Source organism: Peromyscus maniculatus, chromosome 8 (assembly GCF_049852395.1).
Source record: "Peromyscus maniculatus bairdii isolate BWxNUB_F1_BW_parent chromosome 8, HU_Pman_BW_mat_3.1, whole genome shotgun sequence".
In the NCBI taxonomy this organism is placed as follows: domain Eukaryota; kingdom Metazoa; phylum Chordata; class Mammalia; order Rodentia; family Cricetidae; genus Peromyscus; species Peromyscus maniculatus.
The window spans coordinates 55,018,996-55,043,360 of NC_134859.1; the positions used below are offsets into that span (position 1 = coordinate 55,018,996).

General features: G+C 46.5%; 1 protein-coding gene across 1 annotated transcript; it reads right to left on the reverse strand.

Moving 5' to 3' along the window:
• Window positions 1–15,773: 15,773 nt before the first annotated feature.
• Window positions 15,774–23,935, reverse strand: LOC102924596 (polyunsaturated fatty acid lipoxygenase ALOX15-like). Its single transcript, XM_006973634.4, has 14 exons — window positions 23,757–23,935; window positions 22,147–22,351; window positions 21,765–21,846; window positions 21,562–21,684; window positions 21,342–21,445; window positions 20,992–21,152; window positions 19,522–19,665; window positions 18,490–18,699; window positions 17,508–17,594; window positions 17,246–17,415; window positions 16,962–17,083; window positions 16,263–16,363; window positions 15,975–16,142; window positions 15,774–15,866 (listed from the first exon to the last, which is right to left on the reverse strand). Exons 1-14 carry the CDS (start codon window positions 23,889–23,891, stop codon window positions 15,774–15,776), a joined length of 1,905 nt encoding a protein of 634 aa, XP_006973696.3. The 5' UTR covers window positions 23,892–23,935.
• Between the last annotated feature and the right edge of the window lie 430 nt (window positions 23,936–24,365).

The following is a 24,365-nucleotide window of genomic DNA, read 5'->3' on the forward strand; positions in this document are numbered from 1 at the left end:
ACAAGTACTCAGGCGCTTTTCCTATTTGATCTGGCTGAAGTTCCCCTTGCACCAGCAGATCCCACCTTCTTTGTTGATAGTTGATACTTCTGCACCCCAGAAAGTTTCCAAGAAGACTCACCCTTACATTCCACATTTCAGACCTCATCAGCCCACGGAACATGATATGAGCCCTACCTGAGCAAAATCCACTCACCTAGGATTTGTGACTCTTACAAGACCCTACAGTATAGCTGTGAGAAATAGAACATCCACACAGACAGCAGACATGTTTTCTGAGCATTATGTGACTTTAGTGACTTATGTAAACTCTGCAATTTGTGACTCATTCTTGGACACTAGTTAAAATGAGAAACAGGTGGCTGACTGTCTTGAGGCCTGGTTTTTAAAAATGTGTGTGTGTGTGTGTGTGTGTGTGTGTGTGTGTGTTTGCATCTCTGTGTGTGTGTGTTTGCATCTGTGTGTGTGTTTGTATCTGTGTGTGTGCTTGCATCTGTGTGTGTGTGTGTGTGCGTGTGTGTGTGTGTGTGTGTGTGTGTGTGTGTGTGTGTGTGTGTACTGTGAGCATACAGAGGTCAGAGGAGGCCATGGGTCCTTTGGTGTGGAGGTGCAGGTGTTTGCTGGCCACACAGCCTGTTAAAAGTGAGTGCTGCAACAATTAATAAATGGGACCTCTTGAAACTGAGAAGCTTTTGCAGGGCAAAAGACACAGTCAATAAGACAAAAAGACAGCCAACAGAATGGGAAAAGATCTTTGCCAACCCCACATCTGACAGAGGATTGATCTCCACAGTATATAAAGAACTCAAGAAACTAGACATCAAAATACTGAACAGTCCAATTAAAAAATGGGCTAAAGAGCTAAACAGAGAATTCACAAAACAAGAACTACAAATGGCTGAAAGACATTTAAAGAAATGCTCAACATCCTTAATCATCAGAGAAATGCAAATCAAAACGACTCTGAGATACCACCTTACACCTGTCAGAATGGCTATGATCAAAAACACCAATGGCAGTCAATGTTGGAGAGGATGTGGAGCAAAGGGAACACTCCTCCACTGTTGGTGGGAATGTAAACTTGTACAACCACTGTGGAAATCAGTATGGCGGTTTCTCAGAAAATTAGGAATCGAACTACCTCAAGACCCAGCCATCCCACTCGTGGGCATATACCCAAGGAATGCTGACTCATACCATAAAGATACATGCTCAACTATGTTCATAGCAGCACTATTTGTAATAGCCAGAACCTGGAAACAACCTAGATGCCCGTCAGTGGAAGAATGGATGAAAAAAAATGTGGTACATATACACAATGGAGTACTACTCAGCAGAGAAAAACAATGAAAGCATGAAATTTGCAGGCAAATGGATGGAAGTAGAAAAAATCATCCTGAGTGAGGTAACCCAAACCCAGAAAGACAGTCATGGTATGTACTCACTCATAAGTGGATTCTAGATATAAAATAAAGAACAATCAGACCACAACCCATAGAACCATGAAGGCTATATATATAGCATGGAGGTCCCTAGGACGACTGTGGCTTATAATAAATTTCAGTTTTATTCAATTATTGAAAAAAATAACCAAATGAGTGGAAACACATGAACTATGAACCAAAGGCTGAGGGGCCCCCAGCTGGATCAGGCCCTCTGAATAGGTGAGACAGTTGATTGGCTTGATCAGTTTGGGAGGCAACTAGGCAGTGGGACCAAGTCCTGTGCTCATTGCATGAGTTGGCTGTTTGAAACCTGGAGCTTATGCAGGGACACTTGGCTCAGACTGGGAGGAAGGGACTGGACCTGCCTGGACTGAGTCTACCAGGTTGATCGCAGTCCTCGGGGGAGGATTTGCCCTAGAGGAGGTGGGAATGGGGGGTAAGCTGGGAGTAAGGGGAGAGGGTGGGAGGGGGGAGAATAGGGGAACCCGTGGCTGATATGTAGAACTGAATGGTATTGTAAAATAAAATAAATAAAATTTTTTAAAAAGTGGGTGCTGACACCTCACTTCTGGTTCTCATGATTTCAAAGCAAATGGTTTTAAATTCTGAACTGTCTCTCCAGTCCCTCAAGACCTGAGTTTTTTTTTTATTTTTTTTAAAGTTTTTTTTTTTTCATTTTATATACCAGCCATAGTTCCCCCTCCCTCCCTTCCTCCCACATCCCCCTCTCCCCCTCCCATCCACTCCTCAGAGAGAGTAAGGCTTCCAATGGGGAGTCAGCAAAGCATGGCACATCAAGTTGAGGAAGGACTAAGCCCCTCCCCACTGCATCAAGGATGAGCAGGGTATCCCTCCATAGGGAATAGGCACCAAAAAGCCAGTTCATGTACTAGGGATAAATCATGGTCCCACTACCAGGAGGGCCCCCGCAAACTGCCCAAGCCACACAACTGTCACCCATTTCAGAGGGTCTAGTTCGGTCCCATGCAGTTCCCCAGCTGCCAGTCCAGAATCCATGAGCTCCCACGAGCTCAGGTCAGCTGTCTCTGTGGGTTTCCCCATCATGATCTTAACCACCCGCCCCCCTTGCTCATATAATCCCTCCTCCCTCTTTGACTGGACTCCCGGAGCTCAGCCCAGTGATTGGCTGTGAATCTCTGCATCTGCTTCCATCAGTTACTGGATGAAGGTTCTATGATGACAATTAGGGTAGCCACCAATCTGATTACAAGCAAAGGCCAGCTCAGGCACCCTCTCCACTATCGATTGGAGTCTCAGCTGGGGTCATCCTTGTGGATTCCTGGGAATTTCCCTAGCACCAGGTTTCTCCCTAACCCCATAATGGCTCCCTCTATCAAGATATCTCTTTCCGGGGGCTGGAGAGATGGCTCAGAGGTTAAGAGCACTGACTGCTCTTCCAGAGGTCCTGAGTTCAATTCCCAGCAACCACATGGTGGCTCACAACCATCTGTAATGAGATCTGGTGCCCTCTTCTGACCTGCAGTCACATATGCTGTATACATAATAAATAAATAAATTTAAAAAAAAACTAGAAAAAAAGTATATTAAAAATAAACTTTAAAAAAAAAAAAGATCTCTTTCCTTACTCACCTTCTCTGTCCCTCTCCCAACTTTCCCATCCCATTCTCTCATGTTCTCATCCCTCTGCCTCCCTCCCACTCCCAGTTTACCCAGGAGAACGTATCTCTTTCCCCTTCCCAGGGCAATCTATGCATGTCCCTCTTAGGGTCCTCCTTGTTACCTAGCTTCTTTGGGGTTTCGAATTGTAGCCTGGTTATCCTTTGTTTTATGTCTAATATCCACTTATGAGTGGGTACAGACCGTGTTTCTCTTTCTGGGTCTGTGTTTCCTCACTCAGGATTTTTTTTATAGTTCCATCAATTTGCCTGCAAATTTTATGAGGTCATTGTTTTTTACTGCTGAGTAGTACTCCATTGTGTAAATGTACCACATTTTCTTTATCCATTCTTCGGTTGAGGGACATCTAGGTGGTTTCCAGGTTCTGGCTATTATGAATAATACTGCCATGAACATAGTTGAGAAAGTGTCCTTGTGGTATGATTGTGCCTCCTTTGGGTATATGCCCAAGAGTGGTATTGCTGGGTTTTGAGGTAGATTGATTGCCAAATTTTCTGAGAAACAGCCATACTGATTTCCAAAGTGGCTGTATAAGTTTGCACTCACACCAGCAGTGGAGGAATCTTCCCCACATTCCACATCCTCTCCAGCATAAACTGTCATCAGTGTTTTTGATCTTAGCCATTCTGACGGGTGTAAAGTGGTATCTCAGAATCATTTTGATTTGCATTTCCCTGATGACTAAGGATGTTGAGCAATTCCTTAAATGTCTTTCAGCCACTTGAGATTCTTCTGTTGAGAATTCTCTGTTTAGATTTGTATGCCATTTTTAAATTGGTTTATTTGGTATTTTGATGTCTAGTTTCTTGAGTTCTTTATATATTTTGGAGATCAGCCCTCTGTCAGATGTGAGGGTGGTGAAGATCTTTTCCTATTCTGTAGGGTGCTATTTTGTGTTATTTACCATGTCCTTTGCATTACAGAAGCTTCTCAATTTCAGGAGGTCCCATTTATTAATTATTGCTCTCAGTGTCTGTGCTACTGGTGTTATATTTAGGAAATGGTCTCCTATGTCAATGTGTTCAAGACTACTTCCTATTAGACTCAGTATTCTCCTTAAGAAAAGAAAAAGTGTCTCAAAAAAAAGGAAAAGAAGAAATGGAATGGATAGGTATAAGATATTATGGTAGATTATTGTATATACTAGTAAATAAATTTAGTAAAATAGCAGCCTTAGATAATTTGCACTGTAATTTGCACTGTTATGGATTCTTATATGTTGATACAAATGTAAACTATTTTTATATTCCTGTTTAAGATAATTTGTATATTGACACAAATACAAAACTATATTTGTTATAATGTACATATATTTCTACTCTTATTTGAAATATTTGTATATTGATACAAATGTAAATTTATATCTGTCATACTTTATGTATGTTCTACTTCTGTTTAGGATATTCGGTATATTGATATATATTTAAGATTATTGTCATATTGTGTATGACAATATATTCCTATATATTCCTACCTCTGTTATAAATATCCTGTGTATTGTCACAATTCTGAAGTCATCGCCCTTTACCATACATTTGCTTATAGACTGTTTACCTTGTTTACAGGAAGCCTTAGTCCTTAGGTTATTTAGGTAGATAAGACTTACAGATTTATAGTCACCTATGCTTGTCATGTCTATAGTTATGTTAGTTAGGTTATCCAGATTCACAGATAACATAGGTCGGATGGGCCGGGTGGTGGTGACACACACCTTTAATCCCAGCACTCGGGAGGCAGAGGCAGGTAGATCTCTGTGAGTTTGAGGCCAGCCTGGGCTACCAAGTGAGTTCCAGGAAAGGTGCAAAGCTACACAGAGAAACCCTGTCTCGAAAAACCAAAAAACAACAACAACAACAACAAAATAGGTCGGATGGACAGGTAGTCGTCAAACACTTCATGGACCTAGAGAATATGGCATTTAAATAACTTAGAATTCTGTTGACGTGAGACACAATTGCTCCTGGCAGCACCAATTTGATCCCGAGAGAAGGTTGGGCTTCTAAGACATTTCCATTTGGAAGTTTGTCTTCTTGGCACAAAATGGCCTATTGGACAAAGAACTGCCCTTGCCTCAACTGCTGACAATGCAATGCTGTCCTTCTGGACAAGTGGAACACAAGGAAAAGTGACTTCTGAACTCTGCCAAGACAGGGTAAGATGGTCTTTCAGAATTCCTGCTTCTGAAAATGGTCTGTCGGATACTCTAGGCCTGTAGCCAATTTGAACGCACCAACAATGCTGAGAAACATTAGGTGACTGTCCAGGCTGCCAGATGTCTCTGTCTACTTTTTCAAGATTCCCAAAAGTTGCTTGCATTCATCTACCATTTCTCAGGTCTTTGATGGGATTGAAGACTAGCAGTTATAGTTACAACTTTATATATATATATATATATATATATATATATATATAATATCTTAGATAGAATATATTAGACTCAGGTTCTTTAGGATAGGATACCTGTTGGAATGATCTTTGTAACATGCCATTTACCTACGCTCTAGACTTCTCTGGATTTTAGTATGTGTTTCTTGCTTGATATTGTTCGCATTGGTTGTAGTTCCATCTTTTCTAGGTCATTATCCTGGACAATATTTGATAACCATTCCTTTATGTAATCTTATATTAGGTTAGAACCTTCTTATTTAGACAAAAGGGGGAGATGTAGTGGGTAGCCATTCCAGCTTTGATCTGGAAGTTCCAACCCCCATTGAGGCTTCCGTAACTGTCACGCCTACAAGGTGGGGCCAAGAGAAGACCCTGAAGACCCGAGATCCAGATGCGCTGACTCTCTTGGTTCCTGGATCCTGGACGCTGGAGGTAGACTGAGCAGAGTTCTCCAGAGAACACCGCTAGACTGTGCTACACCTTTCCCAGACCCTCTTACCTATCCCTTCACTTGTAAGTTACCCCACAAAATAAACCTCCCTTTTAACTACATGGAGTGACCTTAATAATTTCACCAATAACTTTATCTTCTATCAGATTCAGTATAACTAGATTTATGTTGAGGTCTTTGATCCACTTGGAATTGAGTTTTGTGCATGGCAATAGATATGAATCTGTTTGCTTTCTTCTACATGTTGACATCCAGTTATGCCAGCACCGTTTGTTGAAGATGCTTTCTTTTTTCCACCGTACAGTTTTGGCTTCTTTGTCAAAAATCAGGCGTTCATAGGTATGTGGATTAATGTCAGGGTCTTCAATTTGATTTAATTGATCCATGTGTTCGTTTTTATGTCAATACCAAGCTGTTCTTATTACTATAGCTCTATAGTAGAGATTGAAGTCAGGGATGGTGATGCCTCTGGAGGTTTTTTTATTATACAGGATTGTTTTGACTATCCTGGGTTTTTTATTTTTTCCATATGAAGTTGAGCATTGTTCTTTCCAGGTCTGTGAAGATTTGTGTTGGGATTTTGATGGGGATTGCATTGAATCTGTAGATTGCTTTTGGTAAGATTGCCATTTTTACTATGTTAATCCTACCTATCCAGGAGCATGGGAGATATTTCTATTTTCTGATAGCTTCTTCATATTCTTTCTTCAAAGCCTTAAAGTTCTTGTTACACAGGTCTTTCACTTGTTTGGTTAGAGTTACCCCAAGACATTTTATGTTATTTGTGGCTATTATGAAGGTTGTTGTTTCCCTGATTTCTTTCCCAGCCCATTTATCATTTGTATATAGGAGAGCTACTAATTTTTTTAGTTAATCTTGTATTCTGCCAACACTACTGAAGTTGTCTGTCAGCTGTAGGAGTTCCCTGTTAGAATTTTTGGGGTCACTTATGTATACTATCTTGCTCCTGATTTTATTAGAATAACTTTGAGTCTCTCTCCATTTAGTTTGATGTTGGCTGTAGGCTTGCTGTAAGTTGCTTTTATTATGTTTAGGTATGTTCATTGTATCCCTGATCTCTCCAAAACCTTTATCATGAAGGGGTGTTGGATTTTGTCAAAGGCTTTTCCGAATCTAATGAGATAATCATGTGATTTTTTTCTTTCAGTTTGTTTATATGGTGGATTACATTGACAGATTTTCATATGTTGAACCAGCACTGCATCTCTGGATGAAATCTACTTGATCGTAGTGGATGTCTTTTTTTGATGTGTTCTTGGATTTGGTTTGCCAGTATTTTATTGAGTATTTTTTGCATCAATGTTCATGAGGGAGATTGGTCTGTAATTCTCTTTCTTTCTTGCATCTTTGTGTGGTTTGAGTATCATGGTAACTGTAGCCTCATAGAAAGAGTTTGGCAATGTTCAAGCTGTTTCTATTGTGTGGAACAATTTGAGGGGTGCTGTGGGATGGTCTTTCTGTATGCTGTGAATTGCTATCATCGGTTAATAAAGAAGTTGATTTGACCTTTGACAAGACAGGTTATAGACAGGTGGGAAATCCAAGCAAAGGTACAGGCAGAAGGAAGGTGGAGTTATGGGAGAGGCCAGCCCGCTGCCCAAGGAGCAACATGCCAGCAGACTGATAATGCCACGGCCATGTAGAAATGGTTTAATTTAAGATGAAAGAGCTAGTGAGCAAGAAGCTTAAGCCATAGACCAAACAGTTTGTAATTAATATAAGCCTCTGTGTGTTTATTTGGGACCAAGCGGCTGTGAGACACAGGAAAACTTCTGGCTACAGCAGAGTATTGGTATTAGTTCTTCTTTGAAATTCTGGTAGAATTTTGTTCTCAAACCATCAGGCCCCAGGCTTTTTTGAGGGGGGAGACTTCCAAGACTGCTTCTATTTCCTTAGGGGAAATAAGTCTATTTAAATTGTTTATCTGGTCTTGATTTAATTTTGGTAAGTAGTACCTATCCAGAACATTGTCTGGTTCTTTTAGATTTTCCGGTTTTGTAGAATACAGGTTTTTGATGTATGACCTAATGATTCTCTGGATTTCCTCAGTGTTTATTGTTATGTCTCCCTTTTCATTTCTGATTTTGTTAATTTGGATATTATCTCTGCCTTTTGGTTAGTTTTGATAAGGGCTTGTCTGTCTTGTTGATTTTCTTGAAGAACCAACTCTTTGTTTCATTGGTTCTTTGTATTGTCCTCTTTGTTTCTGTTTTATTGATTTCATTCCTCAGTTTGATTATTTCCTGCCATCTACTCCTCCTGGGTTTGCTTCTTTTTGTTCGAGAGCTTTCAGGTGTGCTGTTAAGTCACTAGTGTGAAATCTCTCCAACTTCTTAATGTGGGCATTTAGTGCTATGAATTTCCCTCTTAGCACTGTTTTCATAGTGTCCCATAAGTTTGGGTATGTTGTGCATTCATTTTCATTGAATTCCAGGAAGTCTTTAATTACTTTATTTCTTCCTTGACCCAGTGGTGATTCAATTGAGTGTTGTTCAGTTTCCATGAGATTGTAGGCTTTCTGTAATTTGTGTTGTTGAATTCTAACTTTAAGCCATGGTGATATGATAAGACACAGGGAGTTATTCCAATTTTTTTTTCTGTTGAGATTTGCTTTGTAACTGAGTAAGTGGTCAGTTTTAAAGAAGGTTCCATGGTGTGCTGAGAAGGTATATTCTTTTGTGTTAGGGTGAAATTTTCTGTAGATATCTGTTAAGTCCATTTGAGTCATAACATCTGTTAGTTCCTTTATTTCTCTGTTAAGTTTCTGTCTGGTAGACCTATCCATTGATGAAAGTGAGGTGTTGAAGTCTCCCACTATTAGTGTAGGGTTTGATGTGTGGTTTAAGCTTTAGTAATGTTTCTTTTACAAATGTGTATGTCCTTGTATTTGGGGCATATATGTTCAGAATTGAGGCTTCATCTTCATGAATTTTTCCTGTGATGAATATGAAATGTCCTTCTCCATCTCTTTTGATTAATTTTAGTTTGAAGTCTATTTTGTTAGATATTAGGATAGCTACACCAGCTTGTTTCTTAGGTCCATTTGATTGGAAAATCTTTCCTCAACCTTTTACTCTGAGGTAATTTCTGTCTTGGAAGTTGAGGTGTGTTTCTTGTATGCAGCAGAAGGATAGATCCTGTTTTGGTACTCATTGTTTTAGCCTGTGTCTTTTTATAGGTGAATTGAGTCCATTGATATTAAGAGATATTAATAACCAATGATTGTTAATTCCTGTTATTTTTTGGTTTTGTTGGTAGCGGTGGTAGTGTGTGTGTATGTGTGTGTGTTTCTTCTTTGGGATTTGCTGGTGTGAGATTATCTATTGCTTGTGTTTTTGTGGGTGTAGCTAACTTCCTTGGAATGGAGTTTTCCTTCTAGCACTTTATGTATGGCTGGATTAGTGGTTAGGCATTGTTTAAATCTGGTTTTGTCTTGAAATACCTTGTTTACTCCATCTATGATGATTGAAAGTTTTGCTGGGTATAGTAGTCTGGGCTGGCATCCATGGTCTCTTAGTATCTGTAAAATGTCTGTGCAGGACTTTCTGGCTTTTAGAGTCTCCATTGAGAAGGCAAGTATAATTCTGATAGGTCTGCCTTTCTATGTTACTTGATCTTGTTCCTTTGCAACTCTTAATATTCTTTCTCTATTCTGTATGTTTAGTGTTTTGACTATTATGTGGTGAAGGGACTTTGTTTTTGTGGTCCAGTCTACTTGGTGTTCTGTTAGCTTCTTGTTCCTTCATAGGCATGTCCTTCTTTAGGTTGGACAATTTTTCTTCTATGATTTTTTTGAATTATTTTCTGTGTCTTTGAGCCGGAATTCTCCTTCTTCTATCCCTATTATTCTTAGGTTTGGCTTTTTCATGATGTCCCAGATTGTCTGGATGTTGTGTTAAGAATTTGTTGGATTTGTCATTCTCTTTGACCGATGAATCTATTTCCTCTATCATATCTTCAACGCCTAAGATTCTGTCTTCCATCTCTTGTATTCTATTGGTTACACTTGCATCTGTAGTTCCTATTTGTCTACCCAGATTTTCCATTTCCAGAGTTCCCTCAGTTTGTGCTTTCTTTATTGCCTCTATTTCAATTTTCAAATCTTAAACTGTTTCCTTCACCTGTTTGATTATTTTTTTTCTTGGCTTTCCTTAAGGGATTTATTGATTTCTTCCAACTTTTTGTTTGTCTTTTCCTCCATTTCTTTAAGGGAATTTCTCATTTCCTCTTTAAGGATCTCTATCATCTTCATGAAGTTATTTTGAAGGTTCTTTTCTTCTGCTTCATCTGCGTTGGGATGTTCGGGTCTTGCTGTTGTAGAACCACTAGATTCTGGTTTTGCCATATTGCTCTTCATGTTGTTGAATGTATTCTTAGACTGCCGTCTACCCATCTGGGTTTGGGGTAATTATAGTTACAGATGTTAATTCTTCCTCCAATCAGTGCTGGTGGTATGTGTGCCTCCTGGGCCGCTCTTCCTCCAGTTGGTGCAGGTGGAGCCTGTGCCTCTGTGGGCCTCTGATGCTGCTGGGGATGATGACTGTGTGGCCTGGCCTCAGGAGTCTTGCCTGCTGACCAGCTGCTGGGGCTGCGATGGGTGGGGGAGGGTTGGGGGATGTGTCTGGGACCTAGGGCCTAGAGAGAGGGGCTGTCTAGCTGGGATACCAGGCTCTCACCTCTTCCTCCAATCCGTGTAGGTGGGGACTGTTCCTCCAGGGGTCTCTGATGCTTCTAGGGATGGTGGTAGAGGGGCCTGACTGCAGGTGACTTACCTGCTGATTGGCTGCTGAGGCTGAGATTGGGGATGGGGGTGGGGCAAGATCTGATTTTTAAAACAAACTCTGGCCAGACTAAAAATAGAAGTTTATACCACCAAAAGTAAGACCAGAGGCTAGAAGAAAGCTGTTAGTTGACGTACAGCTTCAGCAACTTGTATATCTGTTCTAATCCCAGGACAACCAGACTGAATGATGCCCTAACTGAAAAAAAAAATTTTACAGATTTCATCTAAAAGCCCTTGAAGATGCCAATGCCAGACAGAAACAACACAACGACTTCATCCTCTCAAGATTCCCAAAGTGGCTTTAGTGACACTGAGAGAGCCACTTGGCATCTTTCAGTCTCTCCAAATCCAGTCTTCACAGAACCATTCCCAATCAGGAAGGAAACAACCTCTCAGCCAGTCGCTGGTGGGGTGACTTCACTCCTTACAATCAAAGTGTCCCTTCATCTCTCCTTCATAAACTCCTGTGATCCTGGGAAGACCCTGATGTAGAAGCGAGACAGCGCCTCTGGCCGCGCTCTCCTGCTGGCAGGTAGATTTTGTTCACTGTCCTAAATCTTGGGGTGTGGCTATGCTCTTGGCATCATTTGCCTGCACCTGCAGTGACAGGAAGCCTCTTAGGTAAAAAGCCCCTCTACAGTGGCTAAACTTCTGTCGGGATGAATTCCCCCTTGGGAAAATCCACTTGCCTCTGCACAGAGCCAGGGGCTCATTTCACCAGCAAAGTCATGAAAAAATTCAACACTCCCCCAGATCACATGTTCTTATCCCCAGTTGTCTGAAATTATTGAGCAAACCAATAAACAATTCAAACTAAAATTTGCAAAAAAAAAAAAATTACTAGGACAACTCAGTCTTCCCTGGTCTAAGCTCTTGTCCTAGACTTGATGACCTTGCAGATTTCCCTGGACAGACCACAGTACCCCTGTAGGGCTGTCCACTGAAGAAGTGTGACTTCCATGTGCAGCAGAAACAATAGAAAACCTCGACTAAGTTCATTCACACTCCTTAGCAGCACTAGGGTAATCTCCACATTTATCATCCTAAAGGCTTTTGCTCTCATCTTTCTATTTAAACCATGCCACAGCCTGAATGCTGGTTTAGTTTTCTGGAAATAATATCACTGAAGAACCAGCCCAGAGCCCAGTGGGAAGGGTCGCCACTGCCCTCCTTACTGCTAATGCAGCCTCTGGTGCCGCAAGACTAAAGGGTCCAAGAGCTAGTGGTGGAGACAGAAACTGAAGGACATGCAGACAGAGTGGTGGACCTCTCCTCCAATGCCCAGCACTCAAGCAGTTGAAGTAATAGAACCCCAAGTTCAAAGCCAACCTGGCTATAGTTTCAGACCCCATTGGAGGGGGACACACGTTCCAGCCAGAGAACTGGGACTCTGCATACACAGATGTTTTTACCAAGTAGCCAGTTTTCTGGAGAATTTTAGATGATACAGATGGTCATTGGGAGCAGTCAGTCTTCTCAAGAAGTACTTGCCTCCACCCTTCCGCCCCCCAGAGGATTTCCTCACCTATTTCTTATCCTCACCCTTCCCACTCTCTTTCCTCCATTCTCCCTCCAACAATTCTCTCTCTCTTATTCTCTATGTAAAGATACAGATACAGAGATCGATACAGATATAGATATAGGTATAGATACAGTTACAGAGATCAATACAGATATAGGTATAGGTATAGATATAGGTATGATACAGATATAGTTGTAGATACAGATATAGGTATGATATAGATATAGGTATGATACAGATATAGGTATGATATAGATATAGGTATGATACAGATATAGGTATGATATAGATATAGGTATGATACAGATATAGGTATAGATACAGATATAGGTATAGATACAGATATGGAATCCCCACTTGGTAGGGCTAGCATTTGGACCCAGGGTCTTGAACATGCTAGGCAACAAGCATTCTCCTGCTGATCCTCCACGACCACAGCATTTCTATGTCAACTTCATCCTCCCCATTGTAACAACGGGCTCCCATGATTCTCTGCCTGTGGTAGCTGTTCATCCTTCCCTGCTCAAGCTACCCTTCCGGTAACTCCTCCATGTATCCCCCAAACCCCTAAATGTACAGCGCTCTTTCACATAGTTCATATCTCCAATCCATACCTTCCTCCTGTGATGGCTAATCTCGGTTGTCATCTTGACATGCTGGGAGGGGGAGGGGCCTCAGCTGAGGCGTTGTCTCCATCTGATTGGCTTGTGGTCATTTTGTTTTATTTATTTCTAATTGTTAATTGGTGTAGAGGGTCCTGCCCACTGTGAGTGGTAGTGACCCTCAACAGGAGGGTCTGGGATAGCTAAGGAAGGTAGCTGAATGGTAGCCTCAGAGAAAGACAGGAAAGTGGCGTTCCTCGGCGGGCCGGCTTCAGTTCCTGCCTTGGCATTCCTTGGAGTGACTGTAACCGCTAAGCTAAAAGAAACTCTTCCCTGATTTTGGTCAGAGTTTTGTCACAGCATCAGGAAGCAGACTAGAACACCCCTGTTTGGTGGATATGTTCCCCTTCCCCATTAGATTGCAGTTTTCAGTGTTTTCGAAGCACCCATTCCCTTGCCTACAAACTGATACTGCAGACAGGCACGTCCACCTCTACCTCCTTCTCATGCCCATGTCCAAGAACGCCATTTTTAAACATCCCCATTTCTTTGATTCACATAACACGGTGTCTCTTTAACATTGTTACTGATAATCTTTTTAGAACAGAATAAAATAAAGCTCGGATACTAAGATTAAACTTAAATGCTTCACCACAGCTATGGTCTGGTCACAGAACTGCCCAATGCTGCCCCCATGTGGGACACTCAGGAACCTCACAGCATCGTCCATACCTTTTTTTTTTTTTTTTTTTTTGATTTTTCGAGAAAGGGTTTCTCTGTGTGACTTTGGTGCCTGTCCTGGAACTCGCTCTGTAGTCCAGGCTGACCTCGAACTCACAGAGATCCTCCTGGCTCTGCCTCCCGAGTGCTGAGATAAAGGTGTGTGCCACCACTGCCCAGTAATCATCCATACTTTGTATATTGCTCCTGGTAATCATGACTTGGAACGATTCCACCATCATCCCAGCAACAGAAGTTAAGAGCACTGGCTTCCAGAGGTCCCAGGTTCGGTTCCCAGCACCCACACGGCAGCCTACAACTGTCTGTAACTCCAGTTCCAGGGATCTGACACTCTCTCTGACTTCTGCAGGTGCCAAGCACGCATATGATGTGAAGACATACATGCAGGTAAAACCTCCATACCCTAAATAAAATAATTAAAAGAAAATAATATCTCCAGCAAAATTGCCTTTCACAGCCACCTGGCATCGATCATGATTTTGTTTTTATTCTTGCTGATTATTTGTTTTTGGTTTTTGGTTTTTGAAGACAGGTTTTCTCTGTATGACAGTCCTGGCTGTTCTGGAACGCTCTCTGTATCTCTGTAGACCAGGCTGGCCTTGAACTCACAGAGATCTGCTACCACCACCTGGCCATCGTGATTCTTTCATCTCCCGGGGGCACTTACAGTCATAAAAAGAAGCTGCCATTAAACCACTTCTAATATCTGTGCCATCATAACAACAAAGTTCACAGGGGCTGGCGAGATGGCTCAGCGGTTAAGACGTGCTGCTTTTGAGAGGACCCAGGGTGGGTTCCCAGCACCCACATGGTAGCTCACACCCACCTATAACCCCCGGTCCTGGGGATCCAGCCTTCTCTTCTGACCCTCCTGGCCACCAGGCCTGCATGTGTTGCCCATACATAGATGCAGGTAAAACACTCATATACATAAAGTAAATAAGTTAAGTAATAAAATTCAGATCCCCAACCGAGAACTCTGTCAGGTCGCCATTGCTATTCGCCACTGTCTGGAATGCCTCGGTCCCGTGTCCTCATATCCACAGAGTTGCCGCCTGCCTTCCAAGTCCTGGTTTTACACCATTACATGATCTTTACCAGTTACTCTCTGTCTTCCCAGGCCTTCCTCTCAGGAACCTGACTTCCAAGATCTTCCAACGAATATCATTCTGGCGATAGAGAGCTCAACTGATTCTCCAGGAATGCCAGCCTTAGGAGACAATTGCCCAGTGCCCTCTTGCCCTGTTCAGGAGGTTTACTATTGCCTGTGTCTGATGACAAATGGTATTCATTTGTCTTACAATGAGGGCTGTATGACAATGTTGACCTTTCCCCTACCCCTGTGATCCTGGAGACCATGTTAGTTAAAGAAGTATCTCCCACTCGCTCTGCATTCAGGAAAGGGCTGGCTGCAAAGAACCACTCTCCCCAATACGGTTGAGATAAAACTTGTTTGGTGGGACAAAGCCAGACCCATACCTCAACACTCTGGTTCTTTGTCTTATAAATCATGTAAGAACTGTTGTGCTCACTAGACAATTGGAACAAAATATTTTATGTTTAACCACTTATTGTTTTAGTTGTATATGCTAAAGTGGTTTACCCTAATAATTCATTATATGTATTCGATGTGTAATGATCAAAGCAAGAGAGTTAACATTTACATCTCCTTAAGTTCATTGTTACCTCCTGCTTACACTAGTTCTTCTCTTCTTTTTTTTTTTTAAAGATTTATTTATTTATTATGTGTACAGTGTTCTGTCTGCACATATCCCTGCAGGCCAGAAGAGGGCACCAGATCTCATTACAGATGGCTGTGAGCCACCATGTGGTTGCTGGGAATTGAACTCAGGACCATTGGAAGAACAAGCAGTGCTCTTAACCTCTGAGCCATCTCTCCAGCCCCTAGTTCTTCTCTTTGAGGCCTCTATCTCCCTGGAGCCCATGCCCTTCACCTGGGAGGCTGTGCCCTGCTGCTTAGGGGCCACACCCTTCCCCTTGGGGCCCACCACATCTTTAGTTGCTTGCTCAATGCTTTTACATTCTTACAGGTTTTCTCCTCAATCTCTGATAGAGAACAGCTCAAGTCTCCTTGCTATGAACTTTATAGACCCTCGGGTTTATGACAAAAGGCCTGGCTCATGGGGGATGACACTGGAAGTCAGGCCCCTGAAGGTCCCGTGGTTGCTGAGTGGAAACTGAGGTCAGGAGTTATGTTTTGAAAGTGTTCCTCTGAATGCTGGCCCAGGGGCACCTGGGTGCAGGAGGGAAAGCAGCTTTAGAACCTGTGACCCCAACCAGATTGGGGCACATAGCTTCCCCTCTGAATCCTTCCTCGGGACCCTGAATGATTGACTCTCACCATAACAGCCTGGCGTTTGCCCAGAAGCCAAATGACGTTTATCTGGAGAGTAGACTGATGAGGGTTGGGCAATGTGGCCATCAGCTTTTCCATGGTCGCATCCTTGGTGGTGGGTGGAGGCAGCCTCATGGTACAGGGTGCATTAGGTACCCAATAGAACCAATCCAGCTAGAGAGACAGTGATCTGGGGTCAAGGCTGGCTAAACAGGAAGGCCCTTGGCCCAGATGCTCACACCCCCCTCCCTCACTACAGGATCCAAACTCCCGCTGCCTCCCTCTGGGAGGTACCTGGCCTAGATGGACGGAGGAGTGCTGAGCCGTGCAGGTGAAGATGCACATGGTGATGAAGTGGCAAGCTTGAGCCCGGGACTGGAGAGAGGTGGGAAACCCTACAAGAGGTGTGAACAGTCAGCATGTGACGTCACCACAACCACTAGAAGTGAGGCCTCGAGAGAAGGAGAGGTGAGAAGGGATGCCGGGAGCTTGTGACAGCTGGCGTGAGGGTGGGGGTGGTGAGGGAAGAGAGGAGCCCTGGCATTTACATCACAGCCCTACCTCAAGGCTCGGAGATCATTGTGAGAGAGTGAGCGGATGGGCAGGTAAGAGCCAGGGTAAGAGAAGACAGAGTAAAACAGTGTCTTCTGGGCATGACAGGACTGATGGATGTACTCATGAACTCAACAACGGCCGGTCGCCTACACAAGTCAGCCTTGTGGAGTAAAGTGGGAAGGAATTCATGAGTCTGCACCCCCTAACTATGGACAGGTGAGGGCTTCTGAAGGAGGTCAGCTTTCTTTCAAGGTGAGGTTAGTGTTGAACTTTTATGAGTGCTTTTCCTGCTGCACCTAGAAAAAAGCCTTTGAGGGTTTTCCTAAGGATTGAAATGCTTCTGGAAGATTCCATAGAAGTAGAGAGGGTCCTGGAGAGGTCTCAGAACTTGTGTCTTAGTTCTCATGCAGGGGCGGGGGGCAGGGGAAGGCCTGTTACCTCTGTCCTGGGCACCTTGCAGCCCAATTTCAGTGATCTCTCGACACCAGTTCTGCAGCTCATAGTCCGCTCTCACGGCCTCGTCAGTCTTGTAGTGGAGATCAAACATTCCCACCACATACCTGCCAACAAAAGGCAGGGCCGGCACACTGAAGCCCTCCACTCCCCGGTCAGATGGCCAGGCCAGAGTGTCCACCCCCAGCCGAGGCACAGACCTCCTAGTCTCCTGGCCTTCTCTACCTGAACCAGCACTCATACCCGCCCTGCAGTCCCGTCGGCCTTACCGATTTATGATGTCCCAGAGTCGCAGGGCATCCTTAGCATAGAAGCTAGACTGGACATCCAGGAGCCCCCGCTCAGCCAAGTCATCAGGAGGGCACAATGAGGTGTAGGTCAGCAAGGCTCCAGCTTGCTTGAGAAGATCCAGGTGGCCCTCTCCACCTGTGCTCATTGCCTAAAGGACCAAGGACAGACTGACTCAGTCCAATCAAGCTGCCCTGAAGCCTGAGGATGGAGTGAACCTAGAACCCATTTCTGTCCCCATACCTTGTCAAAAAAACCTCTCGTTGAGATCAGATCATTCCTGGCCCGGACGTTAATCTCCAAGGTGTAGAGCTGGTGAGGAACTAGAAGCTAGAAGAAGAGGTGTGTTGAGTAAGTCAGAAGAAGAGTAAGGTCCCTTCGGGAAACAGGCTTGACAAGGAAGGAGAGCATGGCTGTGAGGCCGCGGTCTCCAGGGAGAGCATGGCTGTGAGGCCGCGGTCTCCAGGGAGAGCATGGCTGTGAGGCCGCAGTCTCCAGGGAGAGCATGGCTGTGAGGCCGCGGTCTCCAGGGAGAGCATGGCTGTGAGGCTGTGGTCTCCAGGGAGAGCATGGCTGTGAGGCTGCGGTCTCCAGGGAGACACGGCCAGGAGTTTCATGGTCCTCAACACTGGCAATGTGCTGATTTGCACTGCCTGACGGGTACCACAGCATCTACCTGCTGCTTTCTGACACTGCTTCCCTTCTCTGTGCTGTCTCTCTTAACAGTCTTTCTTGATCACCCCAAAACTCACCCTCCCATGGTCCTGCTTTGACTCTACGCTGTTTCATCATAGCCCGTGAGTTGAATACAATCATTACTGTCTTTTTTTTTTTTTTTTCTCTTACCGGAGATAAAGATCCCCAAAGATCAGAGGTTACCAATGTCATCTAGACTAGTTCTGTGTAGAGACATGCAATGTAGTGTTATACGCAAGGTCTCCTCTGATTGGATGGAATCTCCCAGTCATTTGCATCAGTTACTGTACTGTGTGTTTATCTATGTTTTGTACATAAAAAGAATACAATCTTTACACCCTTTTCCTCCGGAATTACCTTTATCACCCCCCTTGGAAATTAGTATCATTGGAACGTAGAGGAGATCACCTCACACTCCCTTGCTCTCTCATCTCCCTGAACCCTGAGATGTCACAGAGGGGATATTTCAGGGCAAGAATGCGTCATGGGCAAAGAGACAGGCAGAACAAAAAATGAATAAGGTGGTTACCTTAAAAACAGGATGCACCGCAGGCAGGGACCTCATGGTGGCCACAGAAAAGACTTCAGCCACCAAATGTCCCCTCAGGAGGTGAGACTGTAGCTCATGCAGCTGAAAGTCACAGCTACGGACCCAGCATTTGGCCAGGAGCCAGTCCACCGGAGGATCCTCGGGTGTGAAAATTGGTGGTGGGGTGGCCCCAGTTTTGGGCAGTTCAAGCTGGAGCAGAACAAGGGTACTGGGTGAGGAGCCGCACGTTAGGGACTCAGTGGCTCCCGTCTCCTTCACCCCACACTTGTACGGAAATCCTGACCCCTCCCTCGTCTTTCAACACCACCTACCCGCAAAGATCCAAGGCTCCAGGTTTCAGCTACTAGCTCGAGGATTTGTGTGTGTCCTCAGTACCTCAAGATTGGCAGGACCAAAGCCTATCTGGCTGTCTTTCCTGCCTTACTATCCCGTTTCTGGGGAAACCTGACTGACTCCCACTTTCCTGTCTCCCTCGGCCCTGCTCCCCCTCCATCCCGATGGCTTCTACTCAGCTGGCAGCCCCCCGCCCCCTGCCCCAAAGCCTTAACTTGAGACCCTAATCCCAGCACTGGTAACTCCCTTCTGTCGATCCATCCCAACACTGAAAAGGTAGAGAAGTCCCTTTCCCAGAGGCCCACATTCCTCCTCCTGAGCTCAGCTTAGCCAGGCCTTCTCATCTCGGTGCAGTCCACAGACATCTCCCGCTTCTCTACCTCAGCCTCTCTGCCGAGTGCACCCTGCTCTGGGGATAGAGGCCACCCATCCTCCTGACACTCCTCCCAGGCTCCTCCTGGACTGGTTCTGCCCTCAGCATCCATCGGAGCTTGCACAGGCTGACTAGTCTGTCTCCCCGGCAAGGCCATACGCCCCCTAAAGTCAAGGCCTCCTCATCTCCTCCTCCTGTGCCTCCTGGGTGCTTAGGGCAAGGGCACCGCCGAGAAGTGAGACAGAACTTGGACAACAGGCTCATCTGCGGAGGCTGCGCGAGGGTCCGACCCCAGGTCCTCTCACCTGGATGGCTATGGGCAAGAGTTGCCCGTCGGGCTGCAGCTTCAGCATGACAAGAGGGGCAGCCAGGTACTGCTGGCTGAAGAAGATGACGTTGGCCTTGATCCTGTCCAGGAGGAAGAAATCGGCTTCAAACAGAGTGCCTTTCTGCATAGAGAGAGAAATTGGGGGGCTTCTGTCAGCGTGGAGAGTCTTCTTCCCACCCCGGGCGCCCAACAAGGAGAGGAGAAAGGAGAAAAATGACCTGTCTCCATCAGTCACCTGACACCGCTTGTCCCTATTAACTCATGAAATTTCTTTCTTTTTTCTTTTTTTGCATTTTTATTACATTTGTTTGCTTGCTGTGTGTGTGTGGGGGGGGGGACGACACATGTTTGCCATGACACTGTATGGTGATCAGAGGCCAGCTTGTGTGAGGTAGTTCTCTCCTTTTACCACATGGGTTCCAGGGATCGAACTAAGGTTGCTGGGCTTGGCAGCAAGTAGCCCTACCTAGCCCTGTCACATGGAATTCTTATATATTCCATTTAAATTACCCCACATTACAAGAAAGGAACCTGAACGGGCTCTCCAGCACAAGGGTATCTTGGCAATTGGGAGCCAGGAAATAACGCAAAGTCATACCACGCAACAAACCTCACAGAGATTTATGGGGGAGAAACACAGAATGATGGCTGCTTCTGAGTGGGAACAGTGGGGACAGTGGGCTGAGCAGAGGGTGGGCTTTTAGAGGCCTTTGGCTGAGCAGGGGGTGGGCTTTTAGAGGGCCTTTGGCTGAGCAGGGGGGTGGGCTTTTAGAGGCCTTTGGCTGAGCAGAGGGTGGGCTTTTAGAGGCCTTTGGAGCATGTGCAATGAGCTGGTGGAAAAGAACAACGAGGCCAGAAGTATTGCTTGGCCGTTAACCCTGAATCACGGGCATGGGGATTGCTAAGTCCTGGGTTCAAGGACAGGCCAGGGGCAGGGTGGTTTCCCACTGGCCTGTGACTCTGCAGAAACAGATCAGAGAAGTGGGATATCTCACTTAAAATCACACAGCAAAACCAGAATCCAGATGCAAGTCTGTCTTGCCCCATGAATATTGTCATTGTCCCATATTGGTTCCTCATTAACAACACCAGCCCTGGCCTGGATTCCCTTACCCTGCACCTCTCTGGACCCATGGCCTCTAGGACCGGCTCACATTTCCCAACTTTCAGCTGGCCTCTACTGGCCTCCCCACCTAAGACTCCTACCCTCCACCATACGCTCTTCTCCTGCGGTAGGAAAACCACGGCATTACATTTTGGTCTGGGATTTCTCCTGCAGGAGCGCCCTCCTGACAACCAGCAGGGAGTTGAATCCACAGGCAACCTGAGAGCCACAGCCCATAGGGCACCACCTCCCTTCCCTGCTCCGCCCCCCTTCCCTGCTCCGCCCCCTTCCCTGCTCCGCCCCCTTCCCTGCTCCGCCTCCCTAGGGCTCCAGTGTCCGCACCTCGAGCTCCTCTTGCAGCTGAGCTTGCAGCTCCTCCATCCCCGGAGGGAACACCAGTCGGGAAGGAATACCAGTGGACCGCCGCAGCAGCATGGGGTTAGCACCATTGAGAAACTGGTACCCAAATAAAGCATCCTCTTTCCAGGACCTCCGAACCTGTTCTGGGGATGGGAGACGAGTGTGTCTAAGATCCAGGTTCCTGGTCCTTCCCACACCCACCGAACCATCCCTTCTTGACCCAGACTACCGGAGAGACACAAGCCTCTGGCCTCCCAACCGGGTTTTCTCTCTCTCTCCCTGCACTGGGAAGGGTTTGGGGGTAGGAATAATGTTGGGGTAGGTGAACTAACCAGCCAGCTTGGTGTGGCCAGTCTTGAAAACCCATTTGAAGTCATCCAGGTCTTTCCAGCAGGTCAAAGTATTTAGAGGAAAGTTGAAAAGGACATCTGTTTTCCTTCGGGAGAGAATGGGACACAGGGCTGGACAGTTACACTTAGAACCAAACATTAGTGACTGTGCCATAGACTAGACCCGCTCCTCTCCCCTCGCACCGGGCACCCTTGCTCTTACCCCAAAACCTGCGAAGCTTCGAATTCAAACCTCTTGTCCTCTCGAAATCGCTCGTCTACAGGGAGGTCAGACAAGCTGGTCGCCGCCACGTTCAGGATAGGGCCAGCCTTCCAGTTGCCCCACCTGCGGGGCAGAAATGACGTCAGACGCGGGCGCTGTAGGAGCCGCTCGCCGCCGCCGTGGGTCCCCGGGCTCAGGCTCACTTGTACAGGCTCCTTCTCTCTTCCAGCTCCTCTTCTCTATGCTTCCTGAACAGGCCTTGAGTGTCTTCAACCACGGTGCAGCCTGCAAGTGGAGCAGGGGGGCACTCTGGGATGCCTACTGAGAGCCTCTCTCTAGTCCTTGCCGGAGCACCTCTTCAGCCAGCCCTGGCTGCCTGCTGTGCCTACATCTTCATGCCCCTGCCCCTGCCTCCACCCCACCCCACCCCCGCCAGCCTCAGCGACACCTCGGCCAGCGCCAACAACACTCTTCTTTAAAACCAACCAACCAAACCCCAGCCTCCAGGCTCTAGCGCCCACACGCTGCCGCCTCGTCTTCCTCACGCAACTCTGATGCCTCTTCACACCCCACCCCTCTGCTCACCAGTGCCCTCGGGGATGCTCAGGATGCTGGTGCCCTGCACCCATCGGTAACAGGGGAACCTGTACTCTGCTCCTTGGTCTCCGGGGCCCCTCACGGAGATCCAGTTGCAGAACCAGGCGTCATCCGTAAGGTAATGCCATTTTTGCACTTTCACGAACAGCAGCGCGCCCAGGTATTCTGACACCTCCACCTGGAATTCCTCCTCCTGCCGATAAACACAAGGGGCAGAGAAGGGGGTCCTTCAGGCCGAGTTCTGCTTCCCCGGGGCCACAGGGAAAGTGAAGAGAAAGGGAGCACACACCAGCAGGGCCCCATGACACCACTCTGGGTTGTCAGCTCAACCAAGAGTGGGGGCGTTGGGGACAGAAGATGAAAAGGTACACTCCTCCCTTCCCTTTGTCCCCCCTGGGTGAAGGCTGGGAGCGAGGCGGGATGCTGAAACCCTGCCTGAAGCCCAGTGAGAACACAGGCGAGATGGGAGACCCCACCAAGGTGGAGGATCCATAGGAATTCCGCTTAGGCTGAGCCGGGACTTCTAGACGACCGTCTCTAAGCAGAAACCTGGACTGGGGAGTGGGTCGGTTAGAGAGAATGAGGTCAGGGGAGAGACACTGGGCAGAGTCCCTGAAGAGAGTAGAGGCTGAAAGGACCAGCATCCTTCTATAGCCAGCCCTGGCTGGTCCCCTGTGCCTGCATCTTCATGCCCCTCCCCCAAGCCTCCATGGCACCTGGGCCATGAAGCTCGGGGGCCCCCCGAGACCCACTGTGGCTGAGGAGCCACACTAGACCAGATCCTGAGGGACACAGAGTAAATCGCAGTCTTGGCGGTTAGTACAGGGGAAGAGCTAGAGACACTGGAAGGCCTTAGCAGGCAGGCTGTTTTAAAGGGGGTGCGAACGGGGAGAGCTCAAGGTGCCTCGGGGTCTAGCGGGTCTAGCAGACATTCGTTGGTGGTCAAGGACTGTGCAAGCATCAGGTAAAATGTTTGGGGGATAGAACTGACTGAGCTTGCTCCATGCTTGGTCAGATGAAGGCCAAGAGAGGGAGACGATCCAGTAAGCGCCTCATTTCTTTATCTTCCTTTAAAGTGAACTTAAGACAACATCCAGATCTGGAAGAATTGAAGAGTGAAAAGAAAAGAAAAAAGAAGAGAAAAGAAAGGGAAGGGAAGAGAAGAGGAAAGGGGAGGGGAGGGGAGAAGAAGAAAGGGGAGGGGAGGGGAGAAGAGGGGCGGGAAGCAAGACCAGCCACATATAAACGGGGAGCTTCACAGAATATTGCTTCACCCCAAACCCACCCGCCCACCTTTCTTCCTTCCCACCCACTCCGCCCTAAGATCGGAGATCCAATATCTGCAGAGAAGACGGGAAATTCTAACTTCTAAAAGTAGAGAGGCTGGGAGTTCTGCGAAAGGAGGAACACTCAGGAATATCCCACTCCTTGAGCTCAGGCGGCAGCCAAGTTAAGGTGCGCTCATCGAGCGCCTGTGCGTGCGCTTTCCGTTGTGAGCGCCTGCCCCGGAGTTCAGGAGCAGTTTCCGGGCTCCTTGGGATTTCTCTCTCTAGCTTTGGACCCCGGGGCCAGCCTAGGCCCAGCTCCGTGAAACTCACCGAGTTCCGCCAGGGTCGTAGCACCTTCCCGAGAGATGCCTCCCCATGCTCTCCTACCAGCCACATGTGAATCTCATTTCCGGTGCCCGCGTATATCGAGCGCCCAGTGCAGACACAGATGTGGTAGACACCCATCTTGCAGATGAAGTTTTTCCCCTTCTGAGAGTCAAGAGGGGTAGATGCGCTAAATAAGAGAGCCAAGGCCCCACCCCTTCAGAAGTCTTGTTTAGGGTTGAGCAGAAGGTGGCATATTGCCAATCAACCCCACCTTGGCACACTGCCAATCAACCCCACCTTGGCACACTGCCAATCAACCCCACCTTGCCACGTGCAGGCGCCCCCACCACCTGCGGGGAGCCTAGCTGCAACCCAAAAAAAGGCGGGGTCCTGGCCAAAGCAGAGCTCCCAAGTCATTTTGATGAAAGGAAGGACAAGAGGGGGAAGGAGAGGGGGATTTGAAAGGAAAACATGGAAGAAAGACTCAACATCGGGCCCAGCAAGAAGGCAGAGTGAGGAGATCCTGACTGACTCTAGAGGAAGGAATCCCTGACGGCTAGGAAGTGCCACTCACCTACACACACACACACACACACACACACACACGCACAC

Coding starts and splice junctions, on each gene's coding strand:
- LOC102924596 (XM_006973634.4), bottom strand. CDS start 23,891: ATGGGTGTCTACCACATCTGTGTCTGCACTGGGCGCTCGATATACGCG. Junction 21,153..21,341: donor TGGCCACACCAAGCTGGCTG/GTTAGTTCACCT, acceptor TCCCATCCCCAG/AACAGGTTCGGAGGTCCTGG. Junction 15,867..15,974: donor GCAAACGCCAGGCTGTTATG/GTGAGAGTCAAT, acceptor TCCTGCACCCAG/GTGCCCCTGGGCCAGCATTC.